This window comes from Leptopilina heterotoma, unplaced genomic scaffold (genome assembly GCF_015476425.1).
Source record: "Leptopilina heterotoma isolate Lh14 unplaced genomic scaffold, ASM1547642v1 Lhet_135, whole genome shotgun sequence".
NCBI classification, from domain to species: domain Eukaryota; kingdom Metazoa; phylum Arthropoda; class Insecta; order Hymenoptera; family Figitidae; genus Leptopilina; species Leptopilina heterotoma.
Genome location: NW_025110854.1, coordinates 819,763 through 835,709, shown reverse-complemented (window position 1 = coordinate 835,709; position 15,947 = coordinate 819,763). Strand labels below are relative to the sequence as shown.

The following is a 15,947-nucleotide window of genomic DNA, read 5'->3' as shown; positions in this document are numbered from 1 at the left end:
TTTTTCAATTACTTTTGTTCAATGGAAATTTTTCCCAATAATACTTTTTACCCAAAAAAACTTCAAAATTTGAAAGTCAACTCTATTTTTAAAAACATTCAATCAAACAAATAGTTTCGTTCATTGAACGTTAAAAAGTTTGATAAAATTATTTTGGAAATTTGTAGATCATATTTTGCTTTGGAATTAATTTTTTTAATTTTGTCCTTTAGAAATTTTGTATTTTGGAAATGTGTACTTTGGAAATTTTAAGTTTTGAATATTTTTCTTGTCAATTTCGGTTTGGCACTTTTTGTACCCCAATCATTTTAAATGCCTTTTAGTAGTCAATACAAGTTTTTAAATTCAGTTGAGGACCTATTGAATTATTTAGAGTAGTTGAAAAGTTTTCAGAAATCTACTAAGAATTTTTTCAGTGTATATACTTTGAAAAATCCCCTTTTCTTGAACAGAATCCTCTTTTTCACCGAATTTTACAAGAAAAAATCACAATAATCCCTGGAATATAGAGAAGTTATATTTTAAATCTCTTCTTTACTCCATTTCCTGTATATTCCAAAAGAGTGCGATTTTTAGATGGTACAAAATTTAGAGAGTTATTATGACGACTATAGAGTTAGGAGTAAATAATTGAATTTCGAGTTAAAAAATAACTTTAAATTGAATTAATCGTAATGTTTGTTAAGAGTAAAAGAAGAATGGATTGGAATTTGAAGTGGAGTTAAATTTTATTTCTCCACATCCCAAACTCTAAACCTGTACAACTTTAAGGTAGTTTACAGAATGCAGACATTTAAAAAAAATGAATTAACACTTAAATCAATCTCCTTTTTATTACACTGTAAAAATGATTTGCAAATACATTTTTTTCGTTACTCGACAAAGAAAAGAAAAAGAAAATTTAACACTTTTACTGTTTCCATGTGAGGTCAATGATCAAATAACGCACTTATAACAACGTTTGGTCATGCATCATAAAATCTCTATAAGATCGATCATTTTGATCGCTCTATTACCGGTACAAGAATCTTTTATAATATAAACATTGTAAACATTATTTTACTGTACACAGTTAAAGCACAAACCCATGAAAACTTTATCCCCTATTCTATAGGCAGTTGCTGCAGTACTTTCCACTTTTGTAAGTCAGTCAGTCGCTTACCAACTCTCTGAGAGAACGGTTTACGGCACTCTCTCTCGTTCTTTCAAAAAGTGCCGATTTCTTTTCGTCTGCCTTGTGACAGGTGGCATGTGCTTTCATCTTACCGAAAATATTCACCATTTTCGTTCTCATTAAAATTCCGTGTTTTTTTTTTTTTATTTTTCATTTTTATACAAAAGAAAAATTTTTAAAAAGTAAGAATTGTTAAATTGTGTTAGAATTGAGTGATGAATGTGTAAATTGATTGTTGATGTGTGTTAATTCAGGTGTAAAAAATTAAATGACACGCTTATAATACTTTTAAGCACGTGAGATTTCTTAAGTCTCGAAATGCCGTGGGTGTTTTGCCGTTTTGCAACATAGTGACATTACTCAAACGTAAAATGATAAATGGCAATAATATTTTCCTCAAAGTATATAATATGTATATACGTGCGAGTGTTGTCAACAGATATTGAAAAATTCGATTAGGAAATTTTTTTTAACACCTTTTTTTAATTCTTGTTTTAAAAATGTGTGTAATCTTCCTGTAGGAAGTTGTTTCAGTACTTTCTTTTTTTGTGAATTTTTTTCATCTGATGATTCTTTTAGTTGTTTCTTTCAAAAAAATAATTTTTTTTCTTTTTGAGAATCAAGTCATGAAATCAAGATTTCAGTCAAGATGAATATGTCCCCTATTTATAATTTTTTCTAATATTTTCAACAATATATAGAAATAATTACTTCCGCCCCCCCTCGTCCAAATTAACCTGAAATAAATTTTTTCAAAAGAAAAATATTAAATTTTATTAAATTATTTGAAACAAGCAGAATTTTTAAAAATCAATTTCCATTAGGTATTTCTTTCTTGTTTTCTTTTAATAATATATTAATATTCAAAGAATTATAACCTCGTCCCAAAAAAAGAAACATTGAGATAAAATTTAAAATAACTTATATTTGAAAAAGGAAGAAGTTTTTTAAATCATTTTTTTATTTTGTTTCTTATTTTTTCATTATTTGCAATAATTAATATTGAAAAAATATACCTCCTTCAAAAGAAGTGGAGGGGAGAGAAGAAAAACTTGAAAGTAAAATTTTTTCTAAATTATATTTGAAGCAAAAAGAAGAATTTAAAAAAATATATTTTCTATTATTGAAAAAGTTAAAAAAGTGAAATTTTGATAAAAAAAAAACCTATAGAAAAGTTGTCGATTAACTTTGTTTGTTGTAATTCTAGTGAAAATTGAAATAGCGCAAAAAAAGTGTTTTTTAAAAAAAAATTTACTTTATTTTCGAAAAATATTTACTCGGCGACAAAAGTTTGTTACTGATACTAGGAAAAAAGGCAAGCGAGGAGAAAATTTTAGTGCAAATGAATTTGTAACGGTAAAAACGGAAATATAAAGTATTTTCACGCTGTACCAACATACTTGGAAGTTCGAGCGGTTTTTTTTTCTTTCTTTTTCTCTTTTTTCTCTTTTTTCTCCTCTATACATATATATAACTCGAATGCACATTGCCCAGCAGCCGGCTTTGTGGGAGGCTTCAAAATGAAAAAGAAATATAACCTTCGGACCTCTTTAAGTTTTGAAAAGGATTTTCAGACATCATTTCGTTTTGCGTTTTTCAAGAGAAAAATTATGACTTGTTTCTTTTCGTTTTTCTTCACTCATCTCCACTTTCAATATTTGCAGATTTTTGTAAAAGGTTTTCACGTATATTTCCCTCGCGCAGGTAAAAAAAATATTTGTCCAAACTGACTCATATATTATATTTGTGCGCGCTTTCACCGCGATGAATTTGTTTTTCTTTTTCCAAAGTAGAAATCCGAGTGAAATTATTTTAGATTTGAGTTAGATTTTTTTTTTTTGATTATTTGTATAATTAAATAATAAATAATATATTTAAAGGTAATTCAATTAATTAATTAGGTAATAATCAAAATATGAGATTAATTAATTATTGTATACTCAAAATATGCGAGTACTTATCAAAGTATGTAATTATTTAACGTAATTAACTGAATTATCGAAATATGCTATTAATTATTTAAAAATGTTTTTCTTTTTTATTAAAAGTGATGTAAAATTGAAAATTAGGAATTTTGAATAAGTTGACAACACTCGATATTTTAAGAGGATGCCACAGTTTTAAAAACAAAACCATCGACTTAATAAAAATATTTTTAATCTGAATGCGATTAATTTTTAGTTCTAATTTTTTTTAAGTTTTTAATACATTTTTAGTATTTTTTGAGAAAGAATTCTCGTCTTATATACTTAGAATATAAATTCTTAAAATAAGATCAAACTTTTATTTTACAATAAGTCTTCTTTTTATTTATAATATTTTTTTAAAGAAGAAAACAGGATTTTTTTTATTTTAAGAAGAATATTTTTAATTGCAAAAATAATAATAATATATATTTCCAGGACTAGAAAAAATTTAGTTTACTTTTTAAACACAATAAATATTTATAAATTAATAAATAAAGTAGCAATGAAAATTTATGTTTATAAAATACACCCAGAAAAAAATGATATATTCAACTCTCCAAAGACTGTTTAAATATAATAATTGTTCGTACTCTCTAAATTTGCATTAGTAAAAATGTTGCCACAAAAATTTAATTAATTGTTTTTCCCTGATTTCCAGAAAAAATTTTGACTTTTTTCCTGATCCTGAACAACATTTTGATTCACTCCAAAAATTATTAGATTTTCAAAAAAATGTAAATTTTATTTGCGAATTTCTTTAATTGTAAAATTATTCAAAAACATCAATAACTTCTGTTTTAAATAATTATTTGAGTTAAATATATGTGAATTAAAAGATTTTCAAATTCAAACCTTCTAAAATTCAATAACTTTTCAGAATAATATTATAAAACATGAAGAAATCGATTACTCCGAGTCTTCGACTCGAAGTGATCGATTCCTTCATGTTTTATAACAAATTTAAGATGACAGAGTAATAAAATCATTATTTTATATCATATCAGAATATTATAACTATAAATTCGAATTTTCAAAGATTTTAAATTTGAACCCTTTTCAAAATTCAATTATTTCTAAAAATTCACGCTATAATGCTTTTAATATTCATTTATAATTTAAAATTTTAAGTGAAATTCATTTTTTTTATCAATTTTTATAAGTAAATTATTTCGAGATTCGAGAATTTAATTATTTTAAATACAAAAATAAATAATTTATTAAATAATAGAATATTCTGCGATAAGTTTTGTTATTTATGAAAATAATTGAATTCTTGCAACGAATTTTATTAAACATTTTTTTAAATAATTGAATTCCTGTGAAGAATTTTATTTGTGAAAATAATTAATTTCTTGAGAAGAATTTTATTCAAATTTTTTTAAATAATTGAATTCTCGAGAAAAATTTTATTATTTTTGAAAATAATTGAATTCCTGTGAAATTTTTATTAATATTTTGTTTAAATAATTGAATTCTTTTGGAAAATTTTATTAAAATAGTAGATATGGGGTCGTCCATATACCACGTGGACAGTTTTTCAAAGATTTTTGACCCCCCCCCTTGTGGACACAAAAATACATGGGATCGTGGACATTTTCAAACTTTTTTAACCCCCCCCCCCTCCCCCAAAAAGTGTCCACGTGGTATATGGACGACCCCTATTATAATATTAATATATTATTATATTCAAATTTAGAGACTAACTGTTTCATTATGTTTTTTTTTAAATTATAAATTATAAATAATAATAATAATAATAATAATAATAATAATAGCGAGTATTGTTGAATGTAGAACAAAATTTTCTACCCTCATAATTTTTGTTTTTAAATTATGTATACATAACGCTCTCGTTTAAAGAAAAACATTGTGTCCAACATTTGATATATTTGACACGCTTGACACATTTCTTCAATTTAATTTTAAATTGTACTCAGTTTTCATTAACGAGATGATGTCAGAGTTCATTGTAGCAGCAAGCAATGTATATAATGTGTGTAGATAACAAAAAGTAGATGATACATATTTTTTCTCGGGAAATCCAACGATTAAGTCATGCATGCGCTCAATGCTCATCATCATCTTCTTCTTCTTCTTATTGAGAGAGTTATAAATTGAACCAGCACAAACCTTTCACTGGGTCAATTGATAGGGGTCCTATTAAATTTATAAATGCACAATTATGTATTGACTCTAATTGGAGAGCGAAACAGAGAGAGAAAAAGAGAGAAAGAGACTCCTTAATATTACCAGAAAAAAGTTAAGAAATATTCTTTAATTAGAGACGATCATATCATTACATCTCTATAATAATAAAAGAAAGTTTTAATAATATCCACAAAAACATAATGAGATATTATTTTAATTTTTTATATTATCTCTTTCGAGTCAATTTTATGTATCATCTGCATTTTTTAATTTATTATACTTTTTATTTTAAATAATAATAACTACCGTCTCCATTTGACGGTAGTGCCAATTTGTTCATTAAAATGTATAAATTAGTAAATGTTTTGACTAATTCTTGGTCGAAAAATACTAAATGGTATTAGAAACCTACTAATTCATTTGTTAACGCCACGATTTTAATTAATTACGTTTTCTACATGAATTAGTAACCTTAACAAACAAATTAGCAGTTTTCTACTACCATTTAGTATTTTTCGACTAAGAATTGGTTAAAACGACTACTAATTCATATTTAATGAACGAATTGACGTAAGTATGTAATTCATTAGACAAAAAGTTACTAATTCACATCAAGAGGGTAATAATACTCAAGGAAATATGAAATCAAAATTTTAATTTCTAAAAATTTTACCAATACAAAATGTAAATTTAAAAAAAATGATATTCAAATTAATAGCAAATGTAGTATAAAAAATGCAAAAAAAAAATATAAGACAAAGCTAAATAAAAGTAGTATATAAATAGATATTATAATTTAAAAAATGTGCACATACGATTTTGTAACAATCACATTGTCTTTTTAAATTATTATTTAAACTTTTTATTTGCATAAATTTTCTAGTTAACTTATTCATAAACTTGATTCATTGAAGAATATTTTTTGCGTTCTCATGAGAATTTATAATACAGACATATAAAAATAATGACGTTATTACAGAAAGGATGGAATAATTTGTGTCAGTTCTAGTTCTTTTGTCCTTGATAAAAAGTCACTGGTCGGGAATAAAAGAAAAAGAATACTTTTACTTTTCATTAACTAATTAAATAATTGGAAAAATATAAATAAAATGTTTACAGTACCTAATTAATATTCATCTTTTTTTTTACTTTTTTGGTAAATTCAAAAATTATATGAATATATTATTATTACTAACTTTTGGTATTATTACTATATTATATGATTTTTATCATTACTATACTATTTTTTATTATTATTTTTATTTTATTATTTGAAATTGCAAAACTCTACTTGTAATTGTTGTAACAAAATGAAAACTGTAATAGATGATTATACTATTTTATTTCTAAAAATGATTTTTTTATTATTATGAATGGGCTTGTACAGTAATTGTTAAGTAAATAAATTATTATTATTATTGTTATTACTTAAAAGTAAATTATAATGTTCATTCATGATTAAATATTTAAGAGGAATGAAATACATTTTGTATTTTTTCATTTTAATGTAATTCCAATTAAAAGGCATTTTTGTCGATTGAATACATCATTTGAATAGGGAGTCTGTTCACAGCAGCTGCCATCCAAAATTGACTCAAAGAGATAAGACCTACATATCTTATTTCAATATATATGCGTGTTTTACAAGAGAGTCGGTCTGAAATTATTTACTCTATTTTGTTACATACCTACCTATTTTTTCACCGTAGATAAACATTTTATTTCGAATTTTAAACATTTTAAAATTTTATTTTTATAGAATTTTTTTTAATTTTCACAATAATCGTTCTTAATAAATAGTGATTAAAATTAAAAGTGATCGCATTCAAAATCGAAAATATTGTATTGTAAAGTATTGAACATTAAGAGGAAAAAAAATTATGTTCACAGTGCTTACAGAATGAAAATGAACAAAACACTATGTGATCTTTGATTTTAATAATAATTTTCTACACGGGTCATGCGAATTGATAATAATGAATCTGCACAAAAGGATTATCTGGTAAGAGACATTATTACAGTTTATATTTTATAAATAAGTTGAAAAATTGAGAATTATTTTAAGAACTCACTCAATAAATTTTATTTATATATTAATAAATAAATGAAATTAACAAAATTCGTGAGTTCTTAAAATAATTCTCAATTTTTTATTCCTTTTAATATTTAGTTCTGATGATTATTAATAGTAATTGTTTATTTTAAGCAATTAATTTTATTGTTATTTTACTGTATTATTAACCCGCACGTGAAAAAGTTCCCGGGACAATCTCGAGAACTTCTTTACTTGGGAATTAAATTTAATTAATTTTTAATTAACATGGTTATTATATAATTTTTATAATTAATAAAAATAACTAATTGTGTTTTTATTAATTTATTATAAATTTAATTAATTAAGTTGAACAAGCACGAAAAATATGCTTCACCTATTGTAACAATATATGTTTAATTAAGAATTAAAAACAAAACTTTGAAGCAAAAATTTAAATTTTAATAAAGATTCAAATCTTAAACTTCATTTAAACCTGAAAACGTTCAAAATTTAAATAAAAAGAATTAAAAACAAAATTTTGAAACCAAAAATTAAAATTTTAGACAAGATTGAAAACTTTTAGAAATTTTGTTAATTTGTTTTTAATCAAATTTGAAAAAAAAATTAAACTTTAAATTAAACTTAAAAAATAATTTTGGCAAACAAAACATTTCCACGTTGAGCCGAATTTTATTTGTTTCTAAAGTTTTGACTTTAGAAATAAATAAAATTCGGATCAACGTGGAAATGTTTTGTTTGCCAAAAATATTTGTTTCCATTGTATCCATGCATGATTGTATAGAAAGAATATATAGAATGGTTTGCCTGAAAAAAAACTTGTTCAGACATGTTCGTGCAAGTCGCATCCGTCCTGTAAAAGAATATATCTTCCTTCTTCAACATTCGAGAGAACCTGTCAAGTGATCAGTTGATCAAGTACCAATTATTTTTGTATTTTTAATGCAATAATAAATGGGTTTAATAGTCTTGGGTAATACTTTTCGAAAGGTTACTCATTTTCCTGTGCACTTTATGAATATTTTAATATATACAAAGTTTACATATAGTTATAATCTGAATAATTAAACTTATATGTATACATATTGTTACATATAATATTTCTTTTGAAAACCTTCAATTTAAAATTACAAAAATTCAAAACCTCCTTTCACTCCATTCACACCTCATTTCACAAAAATTGGCAATATTTTTTATTTTATATTTCTTGTAACCGGAAGAGAATACTTTTAGCGAAAATAACGAGATATTGATGATTGTTTCTTTTTTGTAAAGATATTTGTAAATCGAATTGTTCCACAAAGCCTTGTTACAATTCTTTTATTTTATTATAAAAAAAGGAAAATTAGACCTTTTGGTTTATTATTTACGAAAATTGATTATATACATTATGGAAAATTAGGGAAAAAAATAACAGATTGCAATAAGATATTTTTCATGACCCAGTTCTCACGCAAAAGGGAATCAATCTAAGGGAATAATTATTTCTCGCAACTCCGGTCTCATTACCTTCTTGTTTACAAGGTGCACGCGAAAATATTGCACTCGAGTCAATAAAAAGCTAAACATTAAAGAACTTTTTGCACGCCGAAGAGCAATTGTAATGATTATTTGCTCGTTGTGAGAGATATTGTGAATTCAAAGAAATGCAAAAAAATTAGACATTCTTAAATAAAACTTCAAGTACACTGCAAAGTGATTGTACCAATTGTATAATTGTATGTACAATTTGTAAAAATTTCAAAATAAGCAATAAAATATTAGAATTAAAAAATTTCTGTGCCTAATTGACAATTACCGATGTCGTAAAATAACGGATGTACATGGAGAAATAGACTTTTTAAATAATTATTATTGCAGTGTGCAAGAAAATTTTAAGGGAGAATTTTCACTTTTACTGATCTTTTTTCTCCTTTTTTTCTACCGCGAGGAAAAGAGTTTTACTAGGAAAGTAAAAAACAGTATTTAGGAGGAAATTCACGGAAGAGTTCTTTTAATTCGAGAAGTTTTGTTATGTGAAACTATGTTCTTTGATAAAGCACAAGCACTTTTCACTTTCGACATCGCGGTAGCTGAACGCGACTTTGGTTAGTCATTCATGTGACGTCTTTTGATTCCAGTTAGACGGGATTAATGAGAGCAATGCAAGCCATAGCGTGTGACCGATCAAAGTTGTAGAAAAATGCGCTAAAGTAAGCTTGTGAATGTATAGGAGCATGTTGTTTATTAATTATAACTAGGTGTTCGCTGAACGGAAATTAATATCGAACTACTGTTCTCTGACATGATTATATTTCTTAATTTTTCTTGGTTTCGATTCATTTGTTTTTTTCGTTTGCAAATTTTTTAGAATAATGGAATTAAGATATCTTTTTTTATGCTTTGTTCTAAAAATCTATATTCGGTGAAACTAGAATCATTCGGTTTGTTAGAAATGTTATTCTGTATATATGGGAAACAAAAGTTGTATTCATTAGCATCATGTATAATGATTGGTGCAATAGAAGACAATTCACAAAAATAGTAAACAAATACTGATTCCATGATCATAATTTTCAAAATTAAGATCATTTGATTTTAGAAAAAAAATATTTCAGTTAAAAACTAACAAATTAAACGGATTAGCATCATCATGATAACCAGCAACTAAACAATTTTAGATTCCATGACCTTAATTTTAAAAATTAAAATCATCTGATTGGTGAAAAGAGGATTATTTTGTACGACAACCCAAAATTAAAATGGATTTGTTTTATCTAAAATGTTTGATGCAACACTGCAAAATTCCCAACTAAACATTTATGGAACACATGAAAATAATTTTCAAAATTAAGAAAATTTGTTAAGTAGTAGAAAATTTATTTTGTACGAAAACCCAAAATTAATTCGGATTAGCATTATCCAGGATAATTAAAGAAGAATTGCAAAAATTCTCAATGAAGCCAAATATTTAGTTTGGAAATTAAAAATAAAAACAAATCAGCATCATCTATTATAGTCAAGATAAGTCCCAACTAAAATATTTTAGATTACATGAACATAATTTTCAATTATTAAGATCATCTGGATAGTAAAAGGAGAATTATTATTTTGTATGGAAACTGTAAACTTTAACGGATTAGCATCATCTATGATTATCATGACGATAACTCTCAACTATAATTTTGGATTCCATGACTATAATTTTCGAAACTAAGATCATCTGGATAGTAAAAAGAGAGATATTTTATCCGAGAACTGAAAATAAAACGGATTAGCATCATCTAAGATTTTTAATGCAAAAACCGTTCAATTTTCAAGTATACAATTTTGGAACCCATAAGAGAATAATTTTCGAAATTAAGAATGTTTGGTGAGTAGAGAAAGATTTGTCTTGGATGAACAACTGAAGACAAATCGGATTAGCAACATTTAGAATAGTTACTGCAGTTTTCGACAATTGTTAATTGAACAATTTTTAATCGCAGAACCGTAACTAGCAAAACTGTCATCAACTGTTATTTGTAAATGCTAACTAAGTTTGGAATTGTTTAGTTCAGTTCATCATCAGTTCATCAGTAGCACCATTTAGAATGGTTACTGTAAAGCCAGACAATATTGTAAACTAAATAATTTTCAATCGCAGAATCCACAACTGTCAAATCTATCATCATCTGGTTGTTGAATATCTATCATCATGAGCGTAAACACAAAGTAAATTTGGAAGATTTATCAATAACATCTGGTTATATTGAAAATAGAAAAAACTGTGTGAAAATTAAACGGAAGTGTATATAGTTGGATTAGATTCATTTAAAATTATTAGTACAGTACCAAATGACTATCAAATAGCTGATTTTTAATCGCAGAATCGTAAATGAACATTTTATTATCGTATACGGAAACCCAAAATAAATTAAGAAGATGTGTATTGCAGAGCAGAACAAGTATCAATTATAGAATTTTTGTTTAAATAATTTTGTAACTCACTGATAGATGGATTAGTCTTGTTAAGATTGTTCAGAGCAGCATTAGAAAATTTTCAGCTGAACAATTTTTGGTTCTACAACTATTGATGGCGAACTATTATCAACTAGTTCCTGAACATTTATTACTATAAGCCCAAATACAGGAATGTTGCAAGAAAGTTTGGAAGATGTTTGCTACATTAAATCTAATATCAAAGAAATTATTTTTTATTATAGAACTACAGCCAGCTCTTATAATAGACATTTAACAACATGAAGCTGAAACTAGCACCTACAGTTATCAGCACCCAGTTAATTTTTTCAAAATTTTATTTCTGTTTCAAAGAAAAAAATATTTAACTTTAAAATTTAATTTTCAAAATTAAGCGGGTGCCGATTTCAGCTTCATTTTAACAACTAGGATAATCATAGAAAACAAATACCTACTTTATTTAGAAATCCAAAGTATAATTAGATCAGCATCATCTAGGATATTTGGGGCATTATCATACTAGTCATAACTAAACAATTTGGGATTTTATAACCACAATTTTTGAAATTAAGATCCTTTGGTTATCGGAAGCAATAATTCTGTTCGAAAACACACGTAAAATTTTTGATTGGCATCGTCTGGAAAAAGTAGTGCAATACCAGACAATTTTCGATTCGACAACCATAATTGGAAAAACTGTCATCCGCTTATCAAACAACTACTATTTCGCAGGGTAATAGTAGTTGATAAACCTCGGTTGTTTACTCCCACAGCAAAAAATATCAACTAAAGATATTTTTAATCGATTCCAATCACAATTTTCCTAAATCAAACTAAAATCATACCTTCGACATTTTTGTACGGAAACTTGGAGCAAAAATTGTCTAAACACCCTCAATCTATATTTGGTGCAACAATTTTCGATTCCGTAACGAAAGTATTTGAACTTTTTCTTAACAGATTATGAGTAGTCGCAACTTTTAAAGAATGTGTTATACAGTTGACCATATCCAGATAAGTAATATTGTCCGCTAGTGTTTTTTTTTCTTATACCTTCCGCTCAGGAAAAATTGTTAAAACTTTATGGAAAGTTGCGCATGTCACCTGCTGATTATTTGAGCAATGTTGATGTAAAAACATTTCTAACATTCTTAAATACATGAAAAAGGAGTAAACCTCTTGGAATCGCCCACATTAGTAAATGTAATCACGCGCAAAAGTGGTCGTTGTACATACACGATGTGTGTATGGTTTTGCTGCATGCTTTCGCCAAGTGAATCAAGAAAACCAATCCGGGCTGCCTTGCAACGTCCTTGCAGATTCATTGCGTCACAGATTCGCCCGTTTCTTTGGCACGCTTCTGGTATATATCCTGTAAAAGAGCAGTTGGCGAATGACCGAAGAGAGAGGATAAAAGAGAAAGAGAGAATGGTACCGTTAATATCGATCAAACATCTTGTACCCATAACATCTCCCTCGGTAATTTACCATGTGCTCCTTATATTTTACGTAAATATATACACAGTGTGTGCACCTTGCTTGTATATATTTTACTCGACGAGAAAACTGTTCTCTGCTTCATTAAAGTCAAACTTAAATGACTAAATGTTCTTTGAGTATAAATGAGGAAATAGGCACACGGTATGTTATTAAAGTGTACTCTCAAAAAATTAACATTCGTCATAAAATTAAAATTGTCCCAAAGATGTGTATATTTCATATCCGGGACCATTTCTCTCGCTGTGTAACAAATTCTTCAATTTATTACTTTTTAAATCTAAACGTACTTATATTTATTTGAAAATAAGAGGTCAAAAGTGAAAACTAAGAAGACATGCACCTTGTTCGGTCTGATTCTTTTTTTCGTGTTTAAATCTGCCACGACTTTAAACCGACAGATGGTTATTGAAACTGAACAGATGTGAAAAATTTAATAATTTTGTTTATTCCACGAAATTGTTTGGCAAATTTTTGTTTGGAATAATTTGCCTATTCTGAAAGAGAGTGAAACTTGTATGATGTATATTTTAAGCTGAAAAAAAAGAATACAGAAATCTGAGGTGCATTGTGTTCGAAAAATGGAAACATTTGTTTCGCGCGCTGCAGTGTGTAAATGATGATTCTGAAAATAGAAAAGAGAAGAGAAACTTCCTGGCATATGTTATTTATTTTGTAAAATATATGAGTAGATTCGCGTAAGTCCTTGTTTCTGAGAATGTTTCCCTTTTCTTTTTTTAATTCTTTTTTTTAGGAGCATAAGCAATGCACATGTGTAAGTTTTAGTGTCTCATATATCTCTCTTGCAAACGGTATGTGTGAAACGGGTCGCGACGCGAGGCTTTATTACCACCGAGGGTGTGCAGGCATATATACCTTTGAAGAATAATGCAATCCCATCTACATTCGCGTTTCAGGGCGATGCACATAACAGTACAGTTCCATGTAACCCTAGCAGAGAAGGAGAGAGAAAAAGAGAGGAGGAGAGAAAGAGAGATTATGTAGATGCAGGAAGAGGGTCAGCCTCCAGCGCATAACCAACTCACCTTCTTGACTCTCGATTCATCATAAAATGTATTAACTCGCTAACAAACACATTTTATTTTTGCCTCGCACTTATCACAAATCTCATTTATATGTATACGTATACTCGTTTTCATTTCTTTTGCGGTTTGCAATGATTTTTTGAAAATTAATTTGAAGGTAAAATTTAGTAATGTCGGTAATTAATTTTAACCAGGATGCTAGTGCAATGTAGCACAATTTCCAACTAAATAATTTACATCCCATTACCACAATTTTTAAAATTAAGACATGGTCATGAATAGAATAATTTTGAATGAAAATCCAAAATAATGTGGGATTATGTGTTCTAAAGAATATTAAACTATTTAAATAACATTTAATATGCACACAAAAAATCCGGGTTCGTTCCGATGATCTCGTTCGAGCTGATGTTAAAGAATTTAACGCCATCTGCGAGGCTTATTTTTGTTGCGAAAAAAACCCAGATTTTTCAGTGTGCACTAGAGTGTGTGATGAAACAATCGGCAACTCAGTAAACAATTTTTTGTTCCATAATGGTAATTGAAAAAAATGAAGATGATATGCTAGGCAGAGCTGCAGAATTTCAGACGTAAGACGTAAGTTGGATTAGCATAATCTAGAATGGTTAACTATTCATGATGATGTTAATCCAGCTTCGCTTTAGTCTTACCAAACAATTTTTTTATTCCACACCCATAAATTGACTAAGGATCTAATTATTTGTTTGTCAAACGTCTATAACTTTGTACGAAAACACAAAGCAAAAGTGGATTAGAATCCTCAAAGGTGTTTAGTGCAATACTTCACAAACGTAGTTTGGATGTTTGACGAAAATGTAAAATTTTGCACCAAACCAAACTTGAATCAAAGAGTCATTTAAGACACTTGGTGTAATACAATCCGTAGCGTTTGATCTTATCCTGTATCTAAATGTAATCAATTTGAAGATGCTTAACAAACTGTATAATCTTCTACTTGAACCCAATGAGGAGTTGCAGTAGCATCATCTAAGATGTTTAAGGAATAGCATAAAATACCCAAAGAACGATTTTTGGTCCCATGCTCCTAATTTTTGCACATAAGATCATTTACCGTTTCGAAAAGTAGAATGATTTTTTATGGACACCTAAAAAAAAGTTGTATTTATTAAAATTTATTATTATCATCCTCACAGATAATTTCCAACAAAACAACTTTAGATTCCATGACCATAATTTTCGAAATTATGATCATCTAGTTAGTGAAAATAGAATTACTTTATAAGAAAGCTCCAAATTTTATCGAATTCGCATTATCTGTGATGTTTAAATGAGTATTACATAATTCCCAATCAAATTTAACATTTAGTTCGGAATTTAAAAATAATTAGCATCATCTATTATCACCATTATAAGTCCCAAGTAAACAATTTTAGATTGCATGAACATAATTTTTAATATTAAGATCATCTAGATAGTAAAGGCAGAATTATTTTGTTCGGAAAGTGAAAATTAAAAGGGATTAGCATCATTTATTATCATCATCACACTAACTAATAGATAATACCTTCATCTATTATCATTATCATGATAACTGCCAACTAAACAATTTTATATTCAAATGATTATAATTTTCAAAATTAAAATCATCTGAATAGTGTAAAGAGGATTATTTTGTACAACAATCCAACATTAAATCGGATTTGTTTTATCTAAGATGTTTGATACAACACTGCACAAGTCCCAAATAAACATTAAGATTATCAAAATTAAAAGCAGACTTTTTTTGTACAAAAATCCAAAATTAATACGGATTAGCATCATCTACTATCATCATGATAAGTCTCGACTAAATTTTATATTCCATGACAATAATTTTCAAATTGAAGATCATTTGGATAGTAAAATAAGAGAACTATTTTGTACGGGAAGTGAAAATTAAAACGAAATAGCTTTTTCTTTTATCACCATCATGAAAATAAGTCGAATTAGTTCCATCTAGATTGGTTACTGATTCAAGATTATTGTTAATTGAACAATTTTTAATCACAAAACCATAATTCACAAAACTATTATCATGTGGTTATCGAACATCTGTTATTTTATACGGAACTGCAAAGTAAGTTTGGAAGTTGTTTAGTGCA

General features: G+C 27.1%; 1 protein-coding gene across 6 annotated transcripts in view; it reads left to right on the top strand.

Annotated features, from left to right (window-relative positions):
* LOC122497619 (tight junction protein ZO-1) overlaps nt 1-15,947 on the top strand; it is a 194,973-nt gene that overhangs the window by 142,635 nt on the left and 36,391 nt on the right. The window contains exons 1-2 of one of the 6 annotated variants that reach the window (XM_043604854.1): nt 1,158-1,356; nt 7,180-7,291. The exons of 4 other annotated variants lie outside the window; for them this stretch is intronic. In XM_043604854.1, coding sequence (XP_043460789.1) covers nt 7,250-7,291 — 42 coding nt within the window. In that variant the 5' untranslated portion in view covers nt 1,158-1,356; nt 7,180-7,249. Of the gene's footprint in view, nt 1-1,157; nt 1,541-7,179; nt 7,292-15,947 lie in introns of those variants that run through there. One more of the 6 variants, XM_043604853.1, reaches the window with a different exon arrangement.